This window comes from Mustela putorius, unplaced genomic scaffold (genome assembly GCF_011764305.1).
Source record: "Mustela putorius furo isolate JIRA1106 unplaced genomic scaffold, ASM1176430v1.1 tig00000765_pilon_pilon_pilon, whole genome shotgun sequence".
Taxonomy (NCBI): domain Eukaryota; kingdom Metazoa; phylum Chordata; class Mammalia; order Carnivora; family Mustelidae; genus Mustela; species Mustela putorius.
Window position 1 is genome coordinate 3,053,637 of NW_025421470.1, and position 23,503 is coordinate 3,077,139.

At 59.0% G+C, this 23,503-nt stretch overlaps 1 protein-coding gene across 3 annotated transcripts in view; it reads right to left on the reverse strand.

The window, feature by feature from the left end:
* PDE9A (phosphodiesterase 9A) overlaps window positions 1-23,503 on the reverse strand; it is an 81,986-nt gene that overhangs the window by 50,668 nt on the left and 7,815 nt on the right. For all 3 annotated transcript variants that reach the window (XM_045084437.1, XM_045084435.1, XM_045084436.1), the window contains exons 2-4: window positions 9,448-9,518; window positions 8,136-8,213; window positions 4,936-4,979 (exon numbers count right to left, since the gene is read on the reverse strand). In XM_045084437.1, coding sequence (XP_044940372.1) covers window positions 4,936-4,979; window positions 8,136-8,213; window positions 9,448-9,518 — 193 coding nt within the window. The remainder of the gene's footprint in view (window positions 1-4,935; window positions 4,980-8,135; window positions 8,214-9,447; window positions 9,519-23,503) is intronic.

Consider the following 23,503-nt stretch of genomic DNA (forward strand, 5'->3'; position numbering starts at 1 on the left):
AAAACAGAGATACGGGAAACTTGTGCTACTTATCAGCCACCTTGACCTGAGGGATCCTGATGGAATAGTCCACCTAATAACAGCAGGATACGCACCCTTTCCAGGTGTCTCTGGAGCCGTCACCAGGATACCTCATGCCTCTCAATAAATTAGGAAAGATCAGAGTCATACAGGCTCCACTTTTGACACAATGGAGTTAACTTAGAAATCAGTAACAGAAAGGTAACTGGAAAATGCACAACCGTTTGAAAACTACACGACACTCTTCTAAATGACAAGGGGGTCCGAGCCGGGAGCACAAGGTGAGTCAGAAAACACTTTGAGCTGCGTAAGTATGAAAACACAGCACATCAAAGCCCACGAAATGCAGCTAAGTTGTACTGAGAGGTGACTTTCGCTTCAAATTACTATGCAAAAAAGAGAAAGATCTAAAATTAATGACTGAAGCTTCCACCTCTGAAAGCCACAAAAAGAGGAGCAAACTAGGTGTGGGGTGGGTAGAAGGAAGGAGGTAAAAGGGTCGGAGGAGAAATCACTGAAACAGGAATCAGACCCACAATAGAGAAAACCAATGAAGCTCGGAGCGGACTCGTAGAAAAAGAAGTCAATAAATGTATACGTCAGACCAATTCACTGGTTGAGAAGAGAGAAGATATAAATGTTCAGGATCCCGAAAGAAAGAGCGGGTCGCACTCCAATCCCACAGACACAGACGAGATGGCAAGGACTTCCCGAGCTCCAGCAGAAGGGGCACCACTTCCCAAAGTCAGTCCCACGTACGCAGAAAACCCGGGCGTACTTCCCTCTTAAGGACACTGAGCTCATAGTTTAAAACCTTCCCACAAAGAAAGTCCAAGCATGGTGGACTCACTAGTGAATTCTGTGAAACACGTTCCACCACTACATGAAGTCTTCCGGAAGGCAGGAGGGCAGAGCACGTCCCCACTCACCCCCTGAGGCCGACATCACCGTAAAGCCCAAACCAGAAAAACACACTGTGAGAATATAAGACTGGATCTCTTGTGGATACAGATACAAAAATCTTCCGCAAAACATTTGCGAACTGAATTCAAAACAAAAAAGATACTATGCCATGGCCAGATGGAGTTTATACTAGGAATTCAGGGTTAATGTTTGAAAATCAATCAACAGACCCACCACGAACAGAGGAGTAAAAAGCATGATCATCTCCAGAGAGGCGGAAAAAGTATCTGACAAAATCCAACACGAATTTATGGTCAGAACTCTCAACCAATGAGGAATTCAGAAAACAAAGCCCTCAACCTGGTAAAGGGAATCTATAAAAAACCCGACAGCCAACATTGTAACTGATATTGAAAAGACTCACATTCTCTCGAAGATGAGGACGGAGTTAAGAACCTGCATTCTCACACCTTACACTGACTGCTCTTGTAGCTAGACACCCTAGCCAGGGCAACACGTCAAGAAAAAGAAAAGAACCAAATGACACCCAGATTTAAAAGGAAGAAGCAATTCTCTGTTTGCAGACGTAGAAAGTCACAGGAAATCTGCAAAAAGGCACTTGATCTGCTAAGAGAATTTAGCGAAGTCAATACACAAAGCCTGTTATATATATGTTTTTGATTTTTTAAAATTATTATTATTAACACATCATGTATTACTTGCCCCAGGGGTACAGGTCTGTGAATCACCAGGCTTACACACTCCACAGCACTCACCATAGCACATTATATTTTTAGAAGCTAAAAGCTGCTGGGACTTGACCTAAAAATCCATTGATAACAGCATTACAAAGATTAAATCCTTAGTGATAAATTTATCAACATCTCTTCAAGAACTTTGCCCTGACGACTATAATATATTGCAAGATATTAAGAGAAACCTAGATAAATCGAGAGAAGCCACATTCTGAAGACTCAACATTATAGATCATCACTGTAATTCTTTTCTTTTCAAGATTTTGTTTATTTATTTGACAGAGAGAAATCACAAGCAGGCAGAGAGGCAGGCAGGGGGGGGCGGGGGGAAGCAGGCTCCCTGCCGAACAGAGAGCCCGATGCGGGGCTCGATCCCAAGACCCTGAGATCATGACCTGAGCCGAAGGCAGAGGCTTAACCCACTGAGCCACCTAGACGCCCCTTTCATAATTCTTTTCGAAGCGTTCTATGTATTCAGTACAACTTCAAAGTCCCAGCAGACTTCTTTTTTGGTGGTAACTGACAGACGGAGTCTAAAATTTATTTGAAAATAAAAGGAACTTGAAAAAGAAATAACAGGAACTTGGAATAAGTAAAACATTTTCGACAAAGAAGAAAGCAAGCGGCCGACTTGCGTTTGCTGGTTTCAGCACTTCCTGTGAATGCACAGTGGTAAGACGGCGTCGGGGGCCGAAGCCCGGACATGAACTCGGCGGACGGGACAGGACGGCAAGTCTGGAGAAGACTCACCCGTACGGGGACAACTGAGCTTGGACGAGGATGTCACGAGAATTCGCGGGGGGAAAGGACTGTCTTTCTGACAAACGTCCTGGAGCACGTGGCTGTCCTCACAGAGAGAAGGACCGGACGGTGGGCCCGACGGAGCACCGCCCTCCGAAGAGCAGGCGGAGGGAGGGAAAAGCAGTCACCTCCCTGCGGAGAGGCCAGGGAGCCAAGGGGATGTCCTGGACCCCTTAGTTCTTTCCCCAAATCCACACCCCCGGGCCAAGCCCGAGGAACACATCTAACCAACTTGGCCTGGGGGACATTCTACAGATGCTCTGGGACCAAACAAGGGGAGTGGGAGCCCCTGCGAGACCAGGGCCGACCCGGAAGACCCAGTGATGAGTGCGCGGTGGGCTGCGCCGCCGCTGGGATGCCGGAGCGGGAAAGGGACCTCAGGAGAGAAGCTGGGGAGATCCGGATAAAGAATGGGGTCTACTTCATAACGACGTAAAAATAAAGATCATGTGTTTTTTTTTTAACCACATCAGGGCTCGAGTGCCTTTTATGTTAAAGAGGAATTTTCATCCTAGAAAAAGTGAGAACTCCTACTTTATTCTAACACCTGCTATCGAAACAGCTGCTCGGGCATTGAAGAACATTCAAAGGGACCAGGGCCCCTGTGTCAACACTGTCACTTTCAAGACGAGAAAAGGCCCAGACGACTCAGTGTCTCGTCACCCCGCCCAGCACCCGACCGGTGGCTTCAGTATTCTGTTCTCCAGAATCTTCTGAAAAATCTGGGGCGCTTGGGTGGCTCAGTCTGTTAAGCATTTGCCTTCGGCTCAGGTCATGTGATCGAGCCCCGCATTAGGCTCCCTGCTCAGCGGGGAACCCACGCCCCCCTCTCTCCCTCGGCTGCTCCCCCTGCTTGTGCTCCCTTGCTCTCTCCGTCAAATAAATAAATAACATCTTCAAAAAAAGAATCTTACAAAAACTCAATCTTATAAAAATCAAAATTAAATTAACCTCACAGTTTAGAAAGAAAAGCCTCAGCGTTTGGCTTAGGCCATACAGTAAAGGTCAACTTGAAACGGATCACAGACCGAAATGTAAAAGCTAAAAAAATAAGATAAAATAAAACCTTCAGGAGCATGGAGCATGCATGGCCAACGACCCCACGGGCAGGGGATGAACTGCGATTTCGGAGATCGGGCACCCAAAGCAAAACCATAAAAGAGCAAAACGGATCAACCAGGCCTGAGCAGAATCTGGTATTTCTCCTCCCTGAAAGGCTCTACCAGGAAAATGCAAGTGAGTCAGGCGGGAGAAACCATTCCCAGGACGTCTGAGTAACGGGGTGTGTCAGAACGACCGGGAGCGCTCACGGGTCGACCCACGGGAACTCAGTCTGGACGACTGTGACGGATCACGTAGGAAGATCCATGACCGGTTAGTAAATGCTTTCTCCTGGTGAGTCACCCGGGAAACACAGATGCAAACCCAGTGCAGGGCCACCACCCACCCGTCGGAAGGGGTCACATAAAAGGGCAGACAGTTCCAAGTGCAGGCGAGGAGGGCGCACACGCCGTGAGTGGGAAGGCAAAACGTTGCCGCCACTTTGGAAAAAATGGACTGGATTTTATTTTTAAGTGAAACAAGCACAGTCCCGTTCATTCCGAGAGACATCGGAGTACGTGTCCCCAGAGAGGCACGCCCTTGAGTGCTTATAGCTGCCTTGCTCATAAAGTCCCCAGTCTGGAGGGGACCCGGGTGTCCTCTAACGGGAGGCCGGGTCATCACGCTGGGTCCGGCCACACCACGAAGCCTTCCCAGCAGTAAGAAGGAATGAGCCGCTGGGACGCCCCACACCGTCCGGCGTCAAAGACGACAGGCTGAGTGAGAAAGGAGTGCGCGCTCTGCGTGGCGGGCTTTATACAGCGCTCTGGGAGAGACGGCTCTACGAGGTCAGAGAGCGGCTCGGCTGACAGGGAGCGGGGTGGGGGTTCTGGGGGAAGGGGCACAGGAGAGCCCTGTCAGGTGACGGAAAAGCGCTGTGTCTTGATTCTGGTTCACGGCGACGAGCGGGATGCATTTTTCAAAGCTCATCAGAGCCTACATGTAAGTGGGAACAGTTCATGGCACATGAATCATCCATAAATAAGGGACATAAAAGATCCGAAAGGAATTGGGTTTTGGCAAAACAGCACCGCTGGCTTCACGAAGCATCCCGGGGGCTCGGGGGCTGCAAAGGGCCCACCTTTGTAGGTCACAGTCTGAGTGAGCGGGACAGGCCCTGCGTCCAGGAGGACGCGGGAGGGCGCGTCACCGAGCGTCTGCTGAGTCTGTAGGGACAGCAGGGGAGGGAGGCTCCTGAGGGACTTCCGGGGCGGGGGGTCTAAGATAGGGATTTGGGTTCTGCAGTCGCACGGGGTTTTGGATTCAGATGCTTACCTAATACACATTCAAGCACAGGGGCAGTCTGGAGCCTTCTTTTTTTCTTTTAATTTTAAAAATGATAGCAGGGCCTTACCAGACAGCTGCTTGACGGCCACGGGTCTCACTTTGTAGGGGGTGCTGCAAGAGAGGGGACAGTTCGGACGTGAGATGCCGTTCAAGGTGCTCTCGGCGCGCCTGCCCTGGGAGATAAGCTGCTCGGGATAAATTAGAATTCAGCGGATTAGGGTTTTTTTTTTTTTTTTTCTTTTTTTCTGAAATTAGTTTCTTTGGCTGTTCTGAGCTTCCTCGTTCGGAAGAATTCCAAATACTTTAAGTACAGCATTTAAATGATGAACTCCCTCTGTGATGTTCGTGTTTGGCGAGCTGAACACAGTCTGTGATCGGTCCCGTTGCTACTCGGGTGCAGGAGGCCCCTGCGACTGGCAGAGACCCCAGGGCTGCCCGAGTGCCCCCGACGCCCGACGGACGCGGGGAGGCTCTCCGTCCTCGCCCAGCTCGAGCCCGTGGCAACCCCATCTCTCAGCTGCACGAGGGAAGACGGGTCTGTCCCATCGGATGCCACCCTGGTCGTCCCGAGGCCAGAAGGGATGGGAGAGTGTTTGCCCTTGACACACAAGGACCTGTGGCCGAGGGGGCGGGAAACCACAGGAAAGAGGTTCAGGGAAACGCAATCGCTGAAAACAGTTTTTAAGAAAGCGTCCTCAAGAGAGATGCTGTTTTTTACCCAGTGGTTAAGCGAAATTTCAAGCCTGCGAACAGGCAGGCCAGAGGGGACCAAGGAGACAGGTGCCCTGGCGTCGCCGGCGGGAGCACGCACGGCCATGGTCCTGGGGTAGGTGTCCTGGCGGGACTGTTAACAGGAGAATACGCAGTCCTCTGACTCAGCCCACGGATGTAGGAACAAGGGTATCGGATGAAACGGGCCTGTGGGACACCGTCACAGGTCACTTGTCTGTGTCAGCTGTTTGCCTGGTTGGTCATTCAGTTTGTCACAAGTGGTGACATCTGGGTCAGGGACGGGTGACAGAACAGTGGACGGATGAAACGCGCCTGTCCTCGGGCACCTGACAGTCCACATGCAAGTTCACACTGAGGGGGTGGGTGTCACTGCCCTGTCCGAACGGCTAAGCTCTCGAAATCCTCGGGCCCGGTCAGCAGGGCACGGAGGATCTGTTCGCTGTGCCACGGAGTGTCCGTCTGTCGTTGAAGAGGGAGACGCATGACCCGAGGGTCTGGGAGGGTCTGGGAAGGGGCTGGGCTTGCTGTGGACCCGCAGAGAACATGCACGGGAAACCCAGTTTCCTGTGGGGACTCTGGCGTACCCAACGGCACAGCATGCCGGACGGGGCCTCCTGTGGCTCAGCAGTCCCAGGCCACATGGAAAACTCTGACAGCTGAAAACATGAATATAAAAGCTGGAGGGCCCAGCTACCCTGGGGAAAGGGCGGACAGCGCCGTGGGGGGTCCTCCCGCTGCAGTGTCGAGAAGCGAGTTCATGCCCGCCCTGGGCCTGCCCCACTCTCGCTCAGGACAGGGCCCTGCTTCAGGAGATCTTCTGGAAGTCGCTTACATGGAACTAGGGATTCATCACCCTAGGCACAGTGTCCTAATGTGTCTGGGTTCTGGCAGCTTAGGTCACGCCTGGTTTCCAATGCGTGTGGGTTCGAGCACTTCTCATGTTTTCCACACTCTCCACCAGCGGCGCTCGCCAGGGGCTGCACCTGGAGTCGCCCGGTGAGCTCTAAGCAGTCCCTCAAAACTCCGCATTGGACGGGTCCTAGCAGGGGTCTGGGCACTGGGGCTTTGTGGAGATCTCTGGTGTTTCAGTCCTCAGCAGGGCTGAAAGTCACTGGGTTGGTGGGACTGGTCACACTAGAATGGTGGGACCCCCAGGCAGAGGGACCAGAGAGAACCAGAGCAGACGGGGCCTTGCGGGGGGTGGAGCAGAGACCCCTGAGTGCACCTGCCTCCCCGGGGCGGAGGGTCGGAAGCAGACACAGGTGGCGGGGAAGCCAGCGGAGGGAGAGGAGGTCCATCAGCCGAGGGGCAGAGGGGTCCCGCCCAGCATCCCCACGACCACCTCGGCGCCCAGAGAAAAGCCAGTCCTGGGGCCCAGGCCCAGGGAGAACCTGGGGGCACAGAGAGGGAGGGAGGAGGGCGGCCTCCCGCAGAGCTGGGTCGGGGCTGGTGACCTCTGAGCGGATAACCAGTAACTCTGTGAAGAGAAAACGCCAGAGCATCTCGACCTCGGCCCCCCTGGCGTTTTAGGCAGTGAGTGTCTGCACTGGGGCTGTCCTGAGTCCCTGTCAGGGCCTGGGAGGCTCCTGCACCCAGCCCGGCTGGGGGGAGCAGGTGCACAGACCTTGGGTGGGGGGGACCTTCGGGGACCTACAGTGAGGGTCTCGGACCACCCCATCGCAGGGATGCCACATCCTACACGGGCCCTCCAGCCGCTGGGGCACAAGAGGGGTCTACCCGGGACATGTTTTTTCCTTCCAGCTCTGAATGGCCCAAAGGGCTGGGCCCCCGGGACGGCCCGACGGCCGGATTAACAAACGTCCCTCAGAGCAGATACTGAGCCACCGACAGGGGAGCTTGAAGGGGGTGCCCCCCCATGGGCCCTGCTCCCTGGCCTTGCACAGCTGCAGACAAGAAGTGGGGGCCCCTGGGACTCGGCAGGCCGCTGTCCAAGGGGCCGCCCAGCGAGGGGAGGGGCTCTGCTCGGACGCCTTGTCCTTCCTCCGGCCCCACGATGGGCGCTGCTGACTCCTCGAACCTTCACTAACCCCTTTCCCCTGCCAGGCCTTTCCGGGTTTAGCTCCTCGGGACCCCGGGGTCCCCACTGTCCCGGGTGGAGGCGTCTAGCGGGCAGCCCCAGGTCCGCACCAGGACCCGGCCCAGTGGCAAACACAACACCCCCAGGGCCACGGTCTGGGAACCTTCCAGAGCAGGACGGGGCCGTCGGCATTCAGCCCGGGGCCTGGCTCCTCTGCTCCTCACCAGACTTCGGGGTCTCAGTTTCCTGTCCGTGCCTCCTCTGAGGACCCTTGTTGAGGGCAAGCCGTCCCAAGGGCCCTGAGCCCACCCGCGCCCGTGATTATCTTGGAAAGGGACCGGTCTGCAAAGGACCCTCGCACCCCTGCCCCGTCTTTGGTTTCAGTTTGGCTTTTCCTACAGCCGTGAATTAAGAGGACACTGTGGGGCCGGCCCCCCGTGTGCAGGGACGTCTCGGAGGGGCCACGAGGGTGCTGAGCGGCGGAGGCCACTGCTTACCGTTCGGAATTGGCCGGCATGGTGGGGTCGATGGACACCATGGCGTCGTCCGCAGTCAGCAGAGAGATGGTCGTGTTCCTGGAAGACACACCGTGTCAGTGTCCCTGAGTCCTAAGGGACAAGTGGCCCGGCCCCAGGGCAGGGCAGAGCCTGTGTGTAATTCCAAGGGCTCCATCCGTTTTTGAGGGCTTTAAAGTAGGAAGGGGAGGCAGTCTAAGTTACGGAGCAGGGATGAGACCCGAGCGTGGCTGCAGGTCAGCAGGGAGACCTCTGCCCTCAGCCTCACTGCCCCTGGGAGCCACGGGGGCGGGGACCTCTCCTAGGAAGCAGTTTCTAGTGGGGAAACCGAGTCTCCACACCACCCCCCCCAACCCCTCGTCCCCGGGCCTCTGCTGAGCTGGTGTGTGTGTGTGTGTGTGTGTGTGTGGCCTTGGACACGTGATTTAACCCTCTCTGGTCTCCGGTGGCCTGCAAAGGTGTCGGGGGGGGCACTCGAATCTCCGGTCATTTGCGAGAACCGAACGAGTCTGTTTCCCAGCGCGATGCTCCAAGACGCCCAGGCCGCGGCCTGTTTTTGCCGCTGCAATCTGCAGTTTGCGGTAAGGTCCGGGCGACGCCTCGGCCTGTCCTCCCCTGCCAGTGACCCCTTCCTCGACCCAGGTCGCCGCGCCGGGCTCAGGGGCCACACAGAAGGTGACCCCGACCACCCTTCATAGTCAGAACGTCACAGAAACTGCACTCGGACAGACCGTTCGCCTCGGGAATAACCTGCGAATTCTGACGATTCTAGGGGGATTTCCGCCTTTTCAACTGTTTTCTGAAAATCTGTCTTTCCCAAACAGGGCTCTGCGGCACCCCGCCCAGCCGCCTCCCCCAGATAGAAAATCGCGCCCACAGGATCGTTTGGGGCTGGGGGACCCAAGCCAAGACACAACCCCCTCCTGGGTCCTTCTTCAAATAAATAAAAAGGGGAAATGACCCTCTTAAGACGGTGATTTCTGTCTAGTTCCGCCCAGCGGTTTCCTGCAGGCATCGCCGGGGAGGGGTGGGGGGGTTGGGGGGGTGGAGGCCGCTGCGCCCTCCTGCAGGTCTCACTCACTGACTGGGAAGGGTCCCCAAGTGCGAGGTGAGCCACGGCGCCCTGGCCCACCCGTCACCCCTGGGACCTGGCGGCTGGCCCTCCCTCCCAGACAGGGTCCTCTCTGGAAGCCAGTGCCCTGCTGGTGGGGGCGGGGCATTCTGGGGGCGGGCCAGGGGAGGGGTGGCCTGGGGGGCGGGGCGTTCTGGGGGCGGGGCGAGCTGGGCCACTCACCGGGGCAGGCCGGTGGCGATGCAGAACAGGTCCATGATGTCACTGGAGTTACAGTACTTGCTGAAGACCACCTGCAAGACACAGCCGCAGGGCATGAGGGGCGGTGGGGGGGGAACCGGTTTCCATGGCGACGTCACCGCACCGGCCCCTCCCGCAGGTCCGCAGCCGCGGCCTGGAATGCCACCCAAGGTCTCCTCACCCAGTCCATCCATACAGACCGTGACACCGGCCGTCCGTTGTGCCCGAAACGGTCGTGAAGGCAGAGCTCCCGCCCACGAGACAGCCGCCCGGGTCGGGGCCGACCACGGCCACCACCGCCTGACGCACAGACTGACTCCCTCGCCTCCCGACAGCCCACCGCCAGGAGTCCCCGGGAGTCCTGGGGGCTCATCGGCTGGACCCGTGCTCGACCAGAGCTCCCTGCTAAGCCAGGCCCAGGGCAGAGGCCTCCTGAGTTCCGTGGAAGAGCTTTCCAGCGGGACTTTCCGCGGAGAAACGGAGCTGCGTGGCCAGCTGGCCGTGCTCAGGGAGGGTGTAGAAGGGCGTCGTCGCCAGCCGAGAGGGGACCCGAGTGAGGGCCAGGGCTCCCTGGTGTCCCCTGCCAGCTTCAGGCTGTGACCTCCTACCCCGGACCACTCCTGGCTCACCACACCCCACCTCTGCGAATCTGAAAGGTGTGGTATTAAGCCGGACAGTAAGGAGGGACTGGCCCGGCCACATACCTCCGGTGACCAAGCCTGGGCTGCGACGCACACAGGCTTCATGCAGCTCCCGCTCCAGCCGGGGGAGAGAGGAGCTGGTGTGCGCCGCCCACCCCTGCACTCCTGTCCCTGCTCGGCACCAGACGGGGTCAGGGCAGGACCAGCCACGGCTTCCACGTCCACTCCGGCTCTGACCATGCGTGGCCATGGCTGCCAGAGCGTGTTTCCCACGTGGAGGTTGCGTCTTGCTCCATGGAGCCTGGAGCCCGGGTGGGCCCTGCCAGTGGCGGCTGCTCAGGGGACCCTGGCTGCCCTGGGTGGTGGCGGGAGGTTGGGGGGGGTTGCCGTACTCCGTGTCTGCCCGACACTAGCCCCGATTTCTGGAGCGCGCATTTACCGATGTGCATTTCTGGCCTGGAGTCCATGTGCGAATTCTCAGACAAAGCAACATTTAAGGAAAGCCGGTCTTAATACGCACTCTCCGTCCTGCTGTGGTTTCTCCCCTTCCCCTCCTTAAGAGAGGACGACGGGCAGCCGCGGGGCTGATCGGTTGACAGTCGGGCAGGACGCGCAGAGGCGCGGTGACAGCCGTCTGTTATCTGGGTGTCGCAAACAGATGACTCGTGGCTCCCCCCCTGCTTATAACCCAGCTGTGGCGGGACCCGTCTGCCAAGAAAGTGACTCCGTCTTCGGGGCCTCGGGCTCCGGCAGGAGTAGGAGAGCCTCACAGAGCAGAGTGGGCCGAGTGTGCCAGGCCTTCGAGTGCCCGCCGGGCCCTTGCTCTGGGCACCTACATGGGAGAGCAGACCCGGCCCAGGCGGTGGGTGGGAGGTGCCTCCTGGCTGCTGCCTGAACGGCACTGATGGGTTTATCACATTCTCGTGGGCGTGGGCATGAAGTCAACCGCCGCTAGCCACTGGGCTTCCTGCTCAGATGCTGGGTGCTGCGTCACCAGCCGGTCCCCATCCTGACCAAGGAGAGAACCACCTGGCAGTGAGGTTTGGGCTGGGTTTTACAAGCCGGGAACGACAAAAGCCAGCACAATCGCAGAAGAAGACATCAGTATGTGGATACGCCCAGGAGGGGACTAGGGACTGGGCAGGGTGGGGGTCGGGGCAGGTGCCCCCTCGAGGGGGCTGAGCATCCCTGGGGAGCTCCCCTGCGAGGCTGACTGCCATCTTTATCACCAGGGGGACAATCTCAGATGCTGGCAAGCCATGAGGGCCCTCGGCAGCTGTCGAAATCACAGAAAATGTCTGTGGGACCTCTCCAAATCATTAAGAAAACGATCTGCATCGGACATGTCGTGCTTTGGGGGCTGGCTGTTTGAAAACAGGCGCTTACGTTCATTGTTGCTGTTACTGTGTACGCTGCCTGTGAATTTTTTACTCAATTGCCTTAGCAACAATTTTCACAGAGCTGTTTGGAACCGGCAGTAACAGATCTCCAGCAACATGTCCCTCACTACGATTCCTCTCCAGTGCTGCTCCCCGAGTGATTTTACGGGGCTCCGGCTGAAGATGGAGAGCCAGACGTGTAGACAACACACGGCTGTGGACCGCGGGGAGGAGGCGGAAGGGGCGACGATGCTGTCTTCTGTTGAGTCGCCTTCCGGCGGAGCAACAAGTGAGCTCAGGTCCTCGGTGCGGGGACCCCGCTCCGTGTCCTTCCTCTGCTTGATCGGAGCTGATGCTTCTGGGACGTTCCCTGCCCCTTGCACCAGCGACTCGTCCCAGCCCCCTGGACGTTCTTAAACTTGGCGGGAACGTGTCGTCCTCCGTGTATATGCTCTTGTCCTTCCTGACGACGCCTCTTAGTTATAAACGTCGCAGGGACTTCAGAAATCTCTATCCAACCCAAACAAGGGTGCTGACTTCTGAAAACGGTCATCCTGGCCTCTCAGGAAACGGCGGGAAATAAGCAAAGTGACGAATCGTGGAAAAGGGGTAGACAGCCCAAGTCTGGCGTCCCCGGATGCCCTTCTGCGGGGGAGGACATCGCACCGCGGGTGCGTCTGCGACGCAGAACACGGCTCGGCCACAACAAGGAGTAAATCACCCATCCACACAACTGGATGGGTCTCCAGGGGTTTGTGCCGAGTGAATAAAAGCCCATCCCCAAAGTTCCCACACCGTAGGGTTCCATTTAGGTGACGCTCCCGAAATGACGTAACTGTAGAGATGGAGAGATTGGCGTGAGCCGGGAGTTAGGGACGAGGTGGGTGGAGGAAGCAGGTGGGCGGGTCTGAATGCAGAGCTGTCCAGCCTGTCCCCGCGGTTGTGGCTGCAGGAACCTGCCCGTGGCATGGGACTGTAGAGACTTGGTACCCACAGTCAGACACCACAGTAAAATAGGGGAAATCCGTGCATGGTGGTGGCTTGTCTCGCGGTCAGCAGCCCAGTTGTGATACCGAACCGTAATATCACAAGAAGCTACCGCGGGGGCCACGGAGTAAAGGGTACCTGGATGTCTCTGCGTTATTTCTTAGAACGGCACGTGACTCTACAATGATCCCCCAGCGTTTATGTGGAACAGCTCCGGCTGGGGGTGGCGAGGGGGTGACCTGCCTGGACTGTGTGTCCACATGGCCCCGGGAAAGGCAGTTGGGCAAGGTGAGGAAATAATAATGCCGAACATGAGAATAAGAGCATTTACGATGTCGCAGGCTCCACTCGGGCACCTTCCTGACCTCGGCCGCCGCCCCGTAAGCAAAGACACGTGGCCCGGAGGGTCCTCTCATAGGACGGATCGCGCAGAAATGGAATTAGGCTAAACATCCTACCAATGACGGAATGATTCCATTTTAGGACGTCTCCATGACGGAACATTATTTTGGCATGAAAATCGTGTTTTCTTAAGACTCCCTAATGCTATGTTGGAAAGTACTTGCCGACGCGACACCGAGTGAAATGATCGGGATAAAACATCACGTAGAAGAGAGCCGCTTGCACGCGCGTGTGCACACACACACCAGAACGCAGGAGAGGTCCCGAGATGCCTGGATTCTTTTTTTTTTTTCTTTTTATGTGCTCTGCGTTTTTCAAAATATTCAACAATGAATATGCAGGACCTTCATAAGCACGAGAAAAGTGATCTGGATCTGGAGGCGAGGCTGGTCACTGATAACAGAACTTGCTGATGAACGTTCGTTCCCTCCTGATAGCACGTGAGGCATTTACATAAAATTCTTAGGAGAGAGAAAACATTTACCATTTTTTATTTGGAAAGAATATTCTTTGGCATTAAGCCAAGCAGATGAGGAAATTAATCAGAGGACAAAACCCAGAATTTAAATAGCACTCAGCAAGGGGGGGGGGGGGGGGTGCTGGGGAGGAAGGGGAGGCACCAGGAGAGCATCAGGGAAGTGGGGGGTCGCAGAGACAGTGTGGGGGTGGCGGAGGAGGAATCCAGAGCAGAGGCGAGGCCCAGTGCCTCCTGGGATGGAGCGGGGCGGGGAGGGGGTCCAGGCCTCTGGGCTGGCCACGGGTGCACCAGTCCTAACCTGGGGGACTGAGGGGGCCCTATGTGGCCCCGTGACCCTGGGGGGGAACTGGTGGTGGCAAACAGCAGGGAGAGGGTGGGAAGGGGGGGGTCCCTCCCCAACAGGTGCTCTGAGGGCCTGACGCATGCCGCCAGGCCTCACTCCCCATGGGCCCAGGATTTCCAGGCAAAGAATTTCCGAGCTCCAGACCTGATGAGAACGTCCCTCAGGTCCACCCATCTTCAAGACCCTGCTGAACTGAGGGTTCTGATGACCAGGCCGGGTGTGGGGGCCTGGGCACCTCTCTCAGGAGGCTGCAATGAGCCTGGGCAGGGGCCTCAAGGGCTCCGGGCCAGCAGGTGAGCTGAGAGTGGCTCAGGTGGGGAAGCCAGGACGGACTTGTGAAGGGGCCTGGGCTGGGGCGTGGGGCGTGGGGCGTCGGGACAGGATCCTGGTCCCCTGGGACTTGGACCTCCTTTAAGTAGCCTGTCTGAAATGCCTTTGGACATCATTACAAAGCAAACCCTTAGGTCTAATGACCTGAATATCAGTGATTGGAGACGGGGGACACATTATCTTCGGGGTCAGGCCTGCTTGGCTGTTACCTGCGAGGTTGCCCATGACGGCCATCCTAAGTCCTGGTGGCCACCAGGCAACGTTCTGGGGGCTAAAACCCGAAGTGAAGGCAGCTGTGGCTGAGCTCATGAGCCGGCAGCCGCCACTCTGAGCCCCTGCCTCCAGCTGCGGTGCCCGCTTCCAGCTGCGGTGCCCACACAAGGACCCTCCCCGTTTCCGTTAGTTCTTCGGTGGGCGCTATCGATCTGAACTTCCAGAACAAACACGTCACTAACTCCTTATATAACCTTCTCATATTAGGATTGCTCGTGAGATTTTGTGGGGGGAATGAGTTCAGCTGCCCACGTGGTGCAAATCAGAGCACCAATTCTTCAGGCCATCAGGGCAGACAGCGGGTTAGTGGCTGCTCTCCGCGGGCTCCTTCTGAATCGGCAGGTCCTGCTTCGTCTGGAGGCTGTGCCATTCCAGCTGTCTCACAACCCCTGGGTCACCCCTGGCTGGTCTCTGGTGTCGTGCACTGCTCCAGGCACGGGCAGGGCAGAGGGGTGCGCATGGAAGAGTCAGAGATGTGAGTTTTCTGAACCGCTCCAAGGCTCTGATTCTCCTACAAAAGGAGGAATGGTCCTTTGCCCGTGGAACGTTCAGAGGGTTCGTTATGACACAGAGGGCCTGGTATGCACTAAGTGCGAAGTTGTGCGGCCCCTGTGATTACTGGACGCGTCCCTGGAAACCCTTCCCTGGGAAAGGGGATGGGGAGGCTCCTCCTTGACCCTTTAAGACCGTTTACCCCAGCAAGAGGCACCAAGGGCACCCAGCCCTGACTCCAACACGGCGGCATTCCTCTTTCAGTAGAGGACGGCCGAAGGGTGTGCCATCTTGGGAATGCTGCCACAACGCAGGCACCATTGCTCTAACCGATACCCCCGTGCTGATTATCAACCACATTCAACTCTATCCAAACTGCAACAAAAGTGGGGTCAGAGCAATTCAAATACGTATTAATCAATTACCAGAATCAGCAGGTAGGAGTTAAAAAAAATACTCTGATAGACTCCGTGATCCCTGGGATTTCCCTGCGTCAGTTTTCTCTTCTGTTAAAGGTGGAAGGAAGTCTTTGGAGGATGAGGCCCCGTGGGCAGAACTGTGGGCAGTTCCTTTGCATCCCACGGAGCCCGGGATCCGTCCATTGGGGGAGCAATGGTGCCCAAACATCCTCCCGCACCAATGAGCTGAGGCTGAAGTCTGCATCTGCTGGTTTAGGTCAGGCTAATGATGCCAGCGCCGCCATCACCACGTCCACCTGGACCTCCTCCGCCACCAGCACCATCTCTGCCATCACCTCCACCACAACCTCCACCAGGACCTCCTCCACCACCAGCACCATCTCCGCCATCACCTCCACCACAACCTCCACCAGGACCTCCTCCACCACCAGCACCATCTCCGCCATCACCTCCACCACAACCTCCACCAGGACCTCCTCCACCACCAGCACCATCTCTGCCATCACCTCCACCACAACCTCCACCAGGACCTCCTCCACCACCAGAACCATCTCCGCCATCACCAGCATCACCACACCACCACTACGTCCCCCATCACTGCTGCCCAACAGGACCGAGCCTATGCTTGGGCCAGAGCCTGAGCCAAATGCCCTACGAGCCCCGTGACCCTGGGTCCTCATAAGAACCTCATAAGCTTGGTGTCACCATCACCTCTGTCTCAGAGAGTGAAGAAGCTGGCCTGGCCTGGCCGGTGTGGACCCACATGCAAACTCAGACCCCCCCCCCCCCCAACGGGCTCTAAGCCCAGAGGCAGAGGCTGTGCCGCCAGGAGAGCTGCAGGAGGTCTGCGTGGGAGGTAGGTCCCTTGCCCATAATGACGTATGCATTCTCTGTTTGCCTTGTTTCCGATTGCCGATATTTCTGATGGCGTACTTGGAGCGGATATTGACTTGGGCTCCTCTCCCAGAGGAAAAATAAAGCAGTTCAAATTCCTTATCTTTTGTTGACCAAGCCGTGATTGTCTTCTGTAGCTTCTGTAATCTACTAAGGTCTTACCTACACTTCTATAAGCTCGCGTAAGACTTTGCCCTAGAAGCAAACTAGAGAATTTTCACTCTGGCTCCTGGATCCCACGTTCCAGCTCCAGGAGTTAGAACTCAACCCGGCCCAGAGAACAGCCAACGTAAACCCATCTGCAGATTCGCCACTTTTCTGTCTTTGGGGGAGTTAAAGGCTTATCAGTGCCCAAGAATCACAAGTTTAATACAGAAGACAGGCTAAGCAGAGACCAAGACCAAAATCCCAACTTTTATGTTTTTAAACACTCTGGAAATAAACGCGTGACTTAACTAAGGCCAAGACCGGAGGCTGGCCACGTCCCTCTCCTCCTGTGCGCGTCGGCAGTGTGTCCGCAGTGCTCCGCTAATTCTGAATTGCACAGACCCGTACGCCTGAGCGTATCCTTCACGCTGTGCTCCTCCTTGTCTAGAGCAGGTAAGGATAACCCCACAGCCAGAACGACTACAGTTAACCGCCAGGCAGGCGATGCCTCAAATGAACTGCAGTAGGCATCACTTCCCTTTCCAAGTCAGGAGGGATCTTTCTGGCCAGTGTGTTTGAAAAGAACATGAAATAAGAGCAGAAGCCGCCTTTTCTTACTACGGGCAGACTCACTGCACACATTCTTCTAAAGAGAAGCCCCGGGGGCGCCCGGCGGGCTCCATTGGTGAAGCCCCAGACTCATGATTCCGGTTCAGGTCAGAATCTCAAGGTCATGAGATCGAGCCCCACGTCGGGATCCGTGCTGGGCATGGACGCTGCTTGAGGATTCTTTCTCTCCCTCTGCCCCTCCCCCGGCATGCCTGCGCGCACGCTCTCTCTCTGTGTCCAATCAATACATAAAATCTTGAAGAAGAGAAGTCCTGTTGTGCGCTGGAGACGCTCCAGTGCCCGCAGCAGCCCTGCCCCCCACCTGCCAGCCCGGCCGTCCGCACCGCCCCAGCCCGCGGGTCCGCACCCCGGCTTCCCTCCCTGCTGGCACGGCCGTGAGCTCAGTGGAGACGACATTCTGCGTCATCTGTGCGCGTCTCCGAGGGGATCCCTGACATTGTGGTTGAGAATCACACGGAGAGGGAGTCAACAACCATCTCCCTTACCCCTCCTCGGGGGTCCCACCTCCATGTCCTCCCACAGCTCTGCGTCTGTCCGGTGCACGTCTGTATCTGCGTCTCAGGGCGCACCGGAAGGATGGATTCTTCACCAGATCAAGGGCAGGGATGGACCAAACACGTGGATGGAAAGAGACTTACAGAGACAGTGGACAGAGGCAGCGCCCGGCCCGGCGTGGATCCTGACTTGAAGACAAGTGTGTGTGTGTGTGTGTGAGAGAGAGAGAGAGTGTGTGTCGGAGGGGGACGGTCCCCTTTCCTTTCTTTGCTATTATTGGGCATAAAACCTTCGATCCTTAAAGCCTGCCTCGGACGAGGGTGTCATTCTTCCCATTCAGTAGATACTAAGGCTCAGAGAGTTTCAGGAACGTTTCCGGCCACGCAACGAGTGAGCGGCGGTGATGGTGACGGAGCGGAAGGGCTTGTGTGTCTGGCATCGGGGGGACAGTTGGCAAGGGAGCACAGAGGAACTGACGGCTCAGGGTGACCAACCGCGTGGGATGGTGGAGGCCACTGGGCGGGATGATACCCAGGACCCCGAAGGGGCGTACAAAGCCTCCGGAAACTGTGGGAGACTCAGTTTGGGGCAAACACAAGGAGGAGGGCAAATATCGTTCTCTCCCCCTGGCAGAGCCCTTCCCTCCTCAGAGTGGGGGTAATGCCAGCCCCACCTGCTTCGAGGTGCCGTGAACCCTCGTGGGGCCGTCTGTGCACCGAGCCCGGGAGGCGGCAGAGACCATCCATCACGTGGGTACACCTTTCCCTGAAGTCTGCCCCATGGGGACGGAGCCCGAAGACGGCTTCCTGGGTCCACCGGCAGCTCAGCCTCGCACGCACCCCGGGGCTTTGGGCAAAATCTTTACTGCACACTCTCCGCGCCTGCAACATGCGGCAGGCACTGGGCGCCCCCGTAAAATCTGGGGCGTCGTGGGCACCGTCCAGAGGTCTGCTGGGCTGGCGCTAACCCCGTGTCACAGATCTGGAGTCTGAGCGTCGGGTCCCACGACTGGCATAGAGCGGGGCCAGACGCAAACCCGGCTGCCCATCCCAGGCCAATGAGGTGATGGCGGGGCAGGGTGTGGGGGGCGAGTGAGCTACGGCTTCGTCCCTCCGCTCCGGCACACGGGAGGGCCTCGGCAAACGTCTACGAGGCCAAAGCGTCTGGGAGGCATAGCCGCTCAGCACAGCGGGAGCTCACTTAACCCGGACGGACAGCGAGGTCTGGCGTGGGAGTAGAGGGACGGGGGAGACCCTGCTAGTGGTGTGTGGCCGGCCGGCAGGCAGGGGCCGCGGTGGTGGCAGCGTGCACACGAACGAAGGCAGAAGTGACCCGTCCTGCAGGAACGGAAGGCCGCAGAGCAAGGTGCACTGGGCTGCCTGTGAAGAGAAGCAGCCGCCCCCTCACTGTGCCTCGCCCCCGCTCCAGACCCACGATCCTGCTGGCCAGTACGGGAGGAGGCTTGGGGACAGGATGTGCAGCGTGGTCTGAGGCCAGAAGCCCGCAGGATGACGCCGTTCTCCACCGTACGGGGCCACGTCTCTGCAGACATGATGAGATGATGGATCCTGGGATGAGATGAGCCCACGGCGGGATGCGCCTTAGTGAAGTCACAGAATCGTATGGCAGCAGAGAGAGACGTGAAGACGGAAGAGAGCGTTCCAAAGGCACCTGAGTGGTGTGGCCACAAGCCAATGTGCGCAGACGGGCCCCAGGAGCAGGAGAGCGAGGAGCGGCTCCCCCCAGGAGCCCCCAGGGCAGTGAGGCTCTGCCCATCACTTGATTTCAGTGCAGCCAAGTGGATCCTGGACTCCGGCCTCCAGAGCTTCAACAGCGTAAGTCGGTGCTGTTTGCTGTCGTGCGGAGAGCGGGAATGCACCGCGGCAGCCCCGGGACCGGACGCCGCCCTGGCCTCCGCGCTCAGGCTGGGCTCTTCGCAGGGACGGGAATCCTTGAACATGCGTGAGGCATGTGCGTGAGGCATCTGCGACCAGGAGCACCCAACGGGAGGGGCTGGGGGTGGATCCTGGATGGGAACCCATCCCCTTGTTCCCCCGTGAGAGCGGATGTGGCCTTGGGCGGGAGCAGGGGACGGGGAGGCTGGGGAAGAACAGTGTGGCCTCGCAGGGGAGTTCCCGTCCGGCCGGCCACGCTCATTAGCACGGCACGGGACACAGCTACGCAGACTGTGCAAACCGCCCTCCAGCTCAGGCCCCAGGCTGCCCCCGCTCAGCGGCGTCTTGGGGCCCGTGTGCCCGCGCCTGCGTCTGTCTGTGAGGGTCGGAGGCCTCCCCCGCACGGAACCCGCTTGTCATGGCCAGTCCTGTCGCTCTTCTGGATCGCTCTGTTGTTTTTCTGCTTCTGCCGTCTGAGGTCACTCTCCCTGGTCACAGAGGACGGATCGCAGGGGACTGAAAATGCAAGGAAGGGTAAGACGTGTGCGGACGCGGCGCTCCCTTCCGAGGACTGCTTCCAGCGAGGACATTTCCGGAGAGGTCTCTCTGGTTTCGGCCGGGTCTAGCTTGAGTTCCCGCTCAAATCGGAGGCGGCTCTCCAAGTACGACCCTTGCATTTCCCCCTGCGCTGGGCCCCCACGTGGCTCTCCCCTCGAGCCTGCGCCCCGCCCCCCAAGGTCTCTCCTTTATCAGGGGCTGAGCGTGGGCCAGTGAGGCCCCTCCCGGGTCCAGACTTCTTCATGCCCGGGGGGAGGGCGGTGGAGAGGAGGGGGAGCTGGGGAGGACCGCCCACAGGAGACCCCAGCATGCAACCCTCAGCGGTGATGGGCAAGGCCGAGAGGGTGACAGCGGGTGACGAGACCTGGGGGAGACCTAGCCTTGGAGGCAGGAAAGCCCTCCCCAGCGGAGACCCCGAGCTCCGGCACCTTGGAAACTGAGCACCACGGCTCCCATCCTCATTCCCGGCAGGAAGGACACAGGGGAGCCGCGGTGTGCAGCCGAGGCGGGGCTGGGTGGGAGCTGGTCCTTCCCGGGGGTCCTTGGAGCAGGCCAACGCGTGGCCGCAGAGGCCTTGGCTGAAGGGCCGGTGCTGGCTGAGGCTGGGTTGAGGGCCGGACTCCGAGGACTCCAGGCACCTGAGGCCTTGGGGCCTGTCCAGGAGAAGCCGTCCAGGCTTTGGGGGGAGGCTGGAGCATCAGCTCGAGCCTCCTTTCCAGGGATTACACGGGGGACTGCGACCTCTCTCCCGAGGCAACCACGCGTCGGCACTATCCCCTCATGCGAGCATCTTCAAGTAATCTTGGAAACGGTTCACCACCCAACCGTCTCGAGGCCCACGCTGGGTCTGCACGGGCGCGAAACCCGGATCCACGCCGCGAGCCGAGCGCGCCCGGGACGAGCTGAGCCGCTCCCACAGCCTTCCGCCCGCCTCCCCGCGGCAGGCCTGGGAAGCGAACCCCACTCCCTCCTGTTAACCGCGGCCATTCACACTCCCCCCGCACTGCTCACTCTCCACGGCCACTTTGTGCCAAGTGCGTGAGCAAGGCAAGCGGAGGGAGGGGCGGGGTTTTACCCAAAGTTCTCTCTCCCGACACATCCCAGTGCGGTAACCTGAGATGCCCTTTGAAAGGACTGCGACAGCCCCAGAAGTTTTGGGGTTGGGACGGACGGGGACACCTCATCCTGCAGCAGTCACGGGCCGGGGCCGGACACGGCGGTGGCAGGGCGTGGGGCAGCGTGGGCAGCGGGCTGCGGTCCCCACAGAGCCACCTGGCGAGCGGCGGCCGAGGACACGGAGATCCGAGAGACGTGGGAGGACGGGCGGGCCGCGGGGGCCAAGTTCTTCCTTCCTGCCTCCAGGGCCTCCTCTTACTCCTTTCCTTTCCCCCGACCTGAAGTTTCGTCAGAAAAACGGAACAGAGTTTCCTGCCAGAAGAGAAGTGTCTGAGTGTGGGCGAGGGAGCCTGGAGTCCAAGCCGGGCCCTGCCGCGCTGCACCGTGTCCCTCAGGGGCTGGCCTCCACCCACCAGGCTGCAGCCTTGCGGGCCTCCTGCGGGGCTGCTGCAGTCGCTCCGAAGGTCAGGGCTCTGCTCCAGGCCGCTGGACTTCAGGCGTGGATGTCACCGGGATGTAACCTCAGCTTGGGGCCATGTCTCCCCAGCCATGCCGAGCCCAGACCTGCGTGCGAGCCAGACCTGCGTGCGGCTCGCTCTTTAGTTCGATGCCTGGGGCTCACAGCCGGGGGTGGAAAGCCGCCAGGCCCTGGCTCTTTCCTCCAGAAGCCGAGCCTGGACCCCTTAGGAGGGGCAGGTGGAGGCAGGAGGCGCCTTGAGGGGCCCCTCTGGGGCCTGGACCCTCCTCCGCTGTAGAGTGGCCTCTCCGGCCGCCTGCTCTGTCCCTTGGGAGGACGAGCTGAGGGCTCACGGCAGGGGCTGAGGCCAAATCAGAGACCCAGCCCCGGGCGGGTGGGGGGCAGGGGAAGTGGAGTGCTCTGGGAGGCATGTAGCCTGCAGCCTGGGCGGCTTCTGCACAACACCCAGGAGGTCCAGGGTCCCCCACCCCTGGAGGGAACTGTCATTCTCAGCGCCTCCTCCTGCAAGGGTGTGCACCCCGCCGACGTCCAGACGCCACCCGCCCGTTTCTACACGGCTCCCCGAGGCTGGCACCCATTTCCTCACCTGTTCTGCCCAGCGCCACCCAGCCCGGCTTCCAGAAATACCTGTGGGGGAAATTCGCGGCTCCTACGCTTCCCCACGCACTGCTGTGCTCTGGGAGCCCCTGGGACCCCGGCTCCTTGGGCCCCTGCAGGCCGGCTTTGCCGCTGGGGCACCGATGCCGTCCCCCACCTCTGCTATCTGGGACACAGCCTTCCAAACGACACCCACAAAATGGGATCGGATACACAGCCGTGCATCTGGGCGGCCCCAAGGGAGTCTGGAGTCTTAGGGGGTCCCAACAGGCCAGGCCTCATTGGCCAGGGCTGGGGTCGAGCTTCCCAGCCCCTCTAATGTCTGCCCCGAGCTCCAGATGCTCTGTGATCGTGCTGGCCAGACGGAGGCCCCAGTGAGCAGTCTCAGAGGATGTGCACCCCTTCCACCACGGCTCACGTCTCCACTTTTCCACGCATGATGTTTATAGAGCACAGGTCTGAGCGAAATCAGTCCGCTGGCTGCTCCCCATTCGCCCCGGAAATGGCTGCTCCAGCCCGGCGGTGGCCACGCCCCGCGGCGGGTCCACGGTCAGCCCCGGTCCCCGAAGATCTCTGGCTGATAACGTCAGTCAGCCGTGGGGCCTCTTCCTCCGTTATTTGCAAGCCTATACAAGTTTTTAAAAGCGTTCCCTAAGGCAGAAGCTATAAGGATAGAGAGGCTGCTTGCAAGACACATCAGCCCATGCGCGACCAGCCCTCAGGACTCCGTCGCGGCTGCCCAGCCCCTCCCTTTGCTGGTGCAGGGTGGCCGCGATCGGGCTCCACGGAGAGAGTCTGTGCCAACCCCCGCCTCCTCCCGCCATTCCACCGGAGGCCTCTGACTTTGTTTCCCAGAGCACCCAGCCCTCCGTCTCCCCCAAGGCTGAGCAGCTCCCCCAGGCTGCACCCCGGGGGCCCAAGGGCCTTGGCAGGGGGTGCGGTCAGAAGTCCAGTGGCAAGTGAAGCAACGAGCCCCCCAGGGCCGCCACGGACCACGGCTCGCCACACACTCCACAGTACACGTCCCTCCCACAGCAAAGTCACGGCTCGGAGCTAGGGGCATCGCGACCGCCCTCTCTAGCAAAACAAATGAGCCTGCAGCCGGGCCCTCGTGCACCAAGCGCGGGCGCACAGGCGGGGCTGGCGGTCCCGGTCCACCCACGCCCCACCGCCCTGCGGTCCCCCGGGCTCCAGCTCTGGCACGGAAGAGAAACGAAAGGCATCGTGGGAAGGAGGGTGGACCTGGGGCTACCCCGTGGGGGGGGTGTGGTATCACAGAGCGGGGAGCACCGGGGGCAGGGCGGGCCCTGGTGTCACAGAGCCGGTGCCTCCACACGGGGCCGGTGCCGGACCGACGGCCGGCTGCCCCAGAGCCACTTGCCCACCCGAAGCGCCAAGCCGGGGGTCTCCGTCAGGCTCTCCCAACAAGACACGGAGCTCTGACTGCCTCGTAGCCACGACGCGAATAAATAATTAGGAACAAA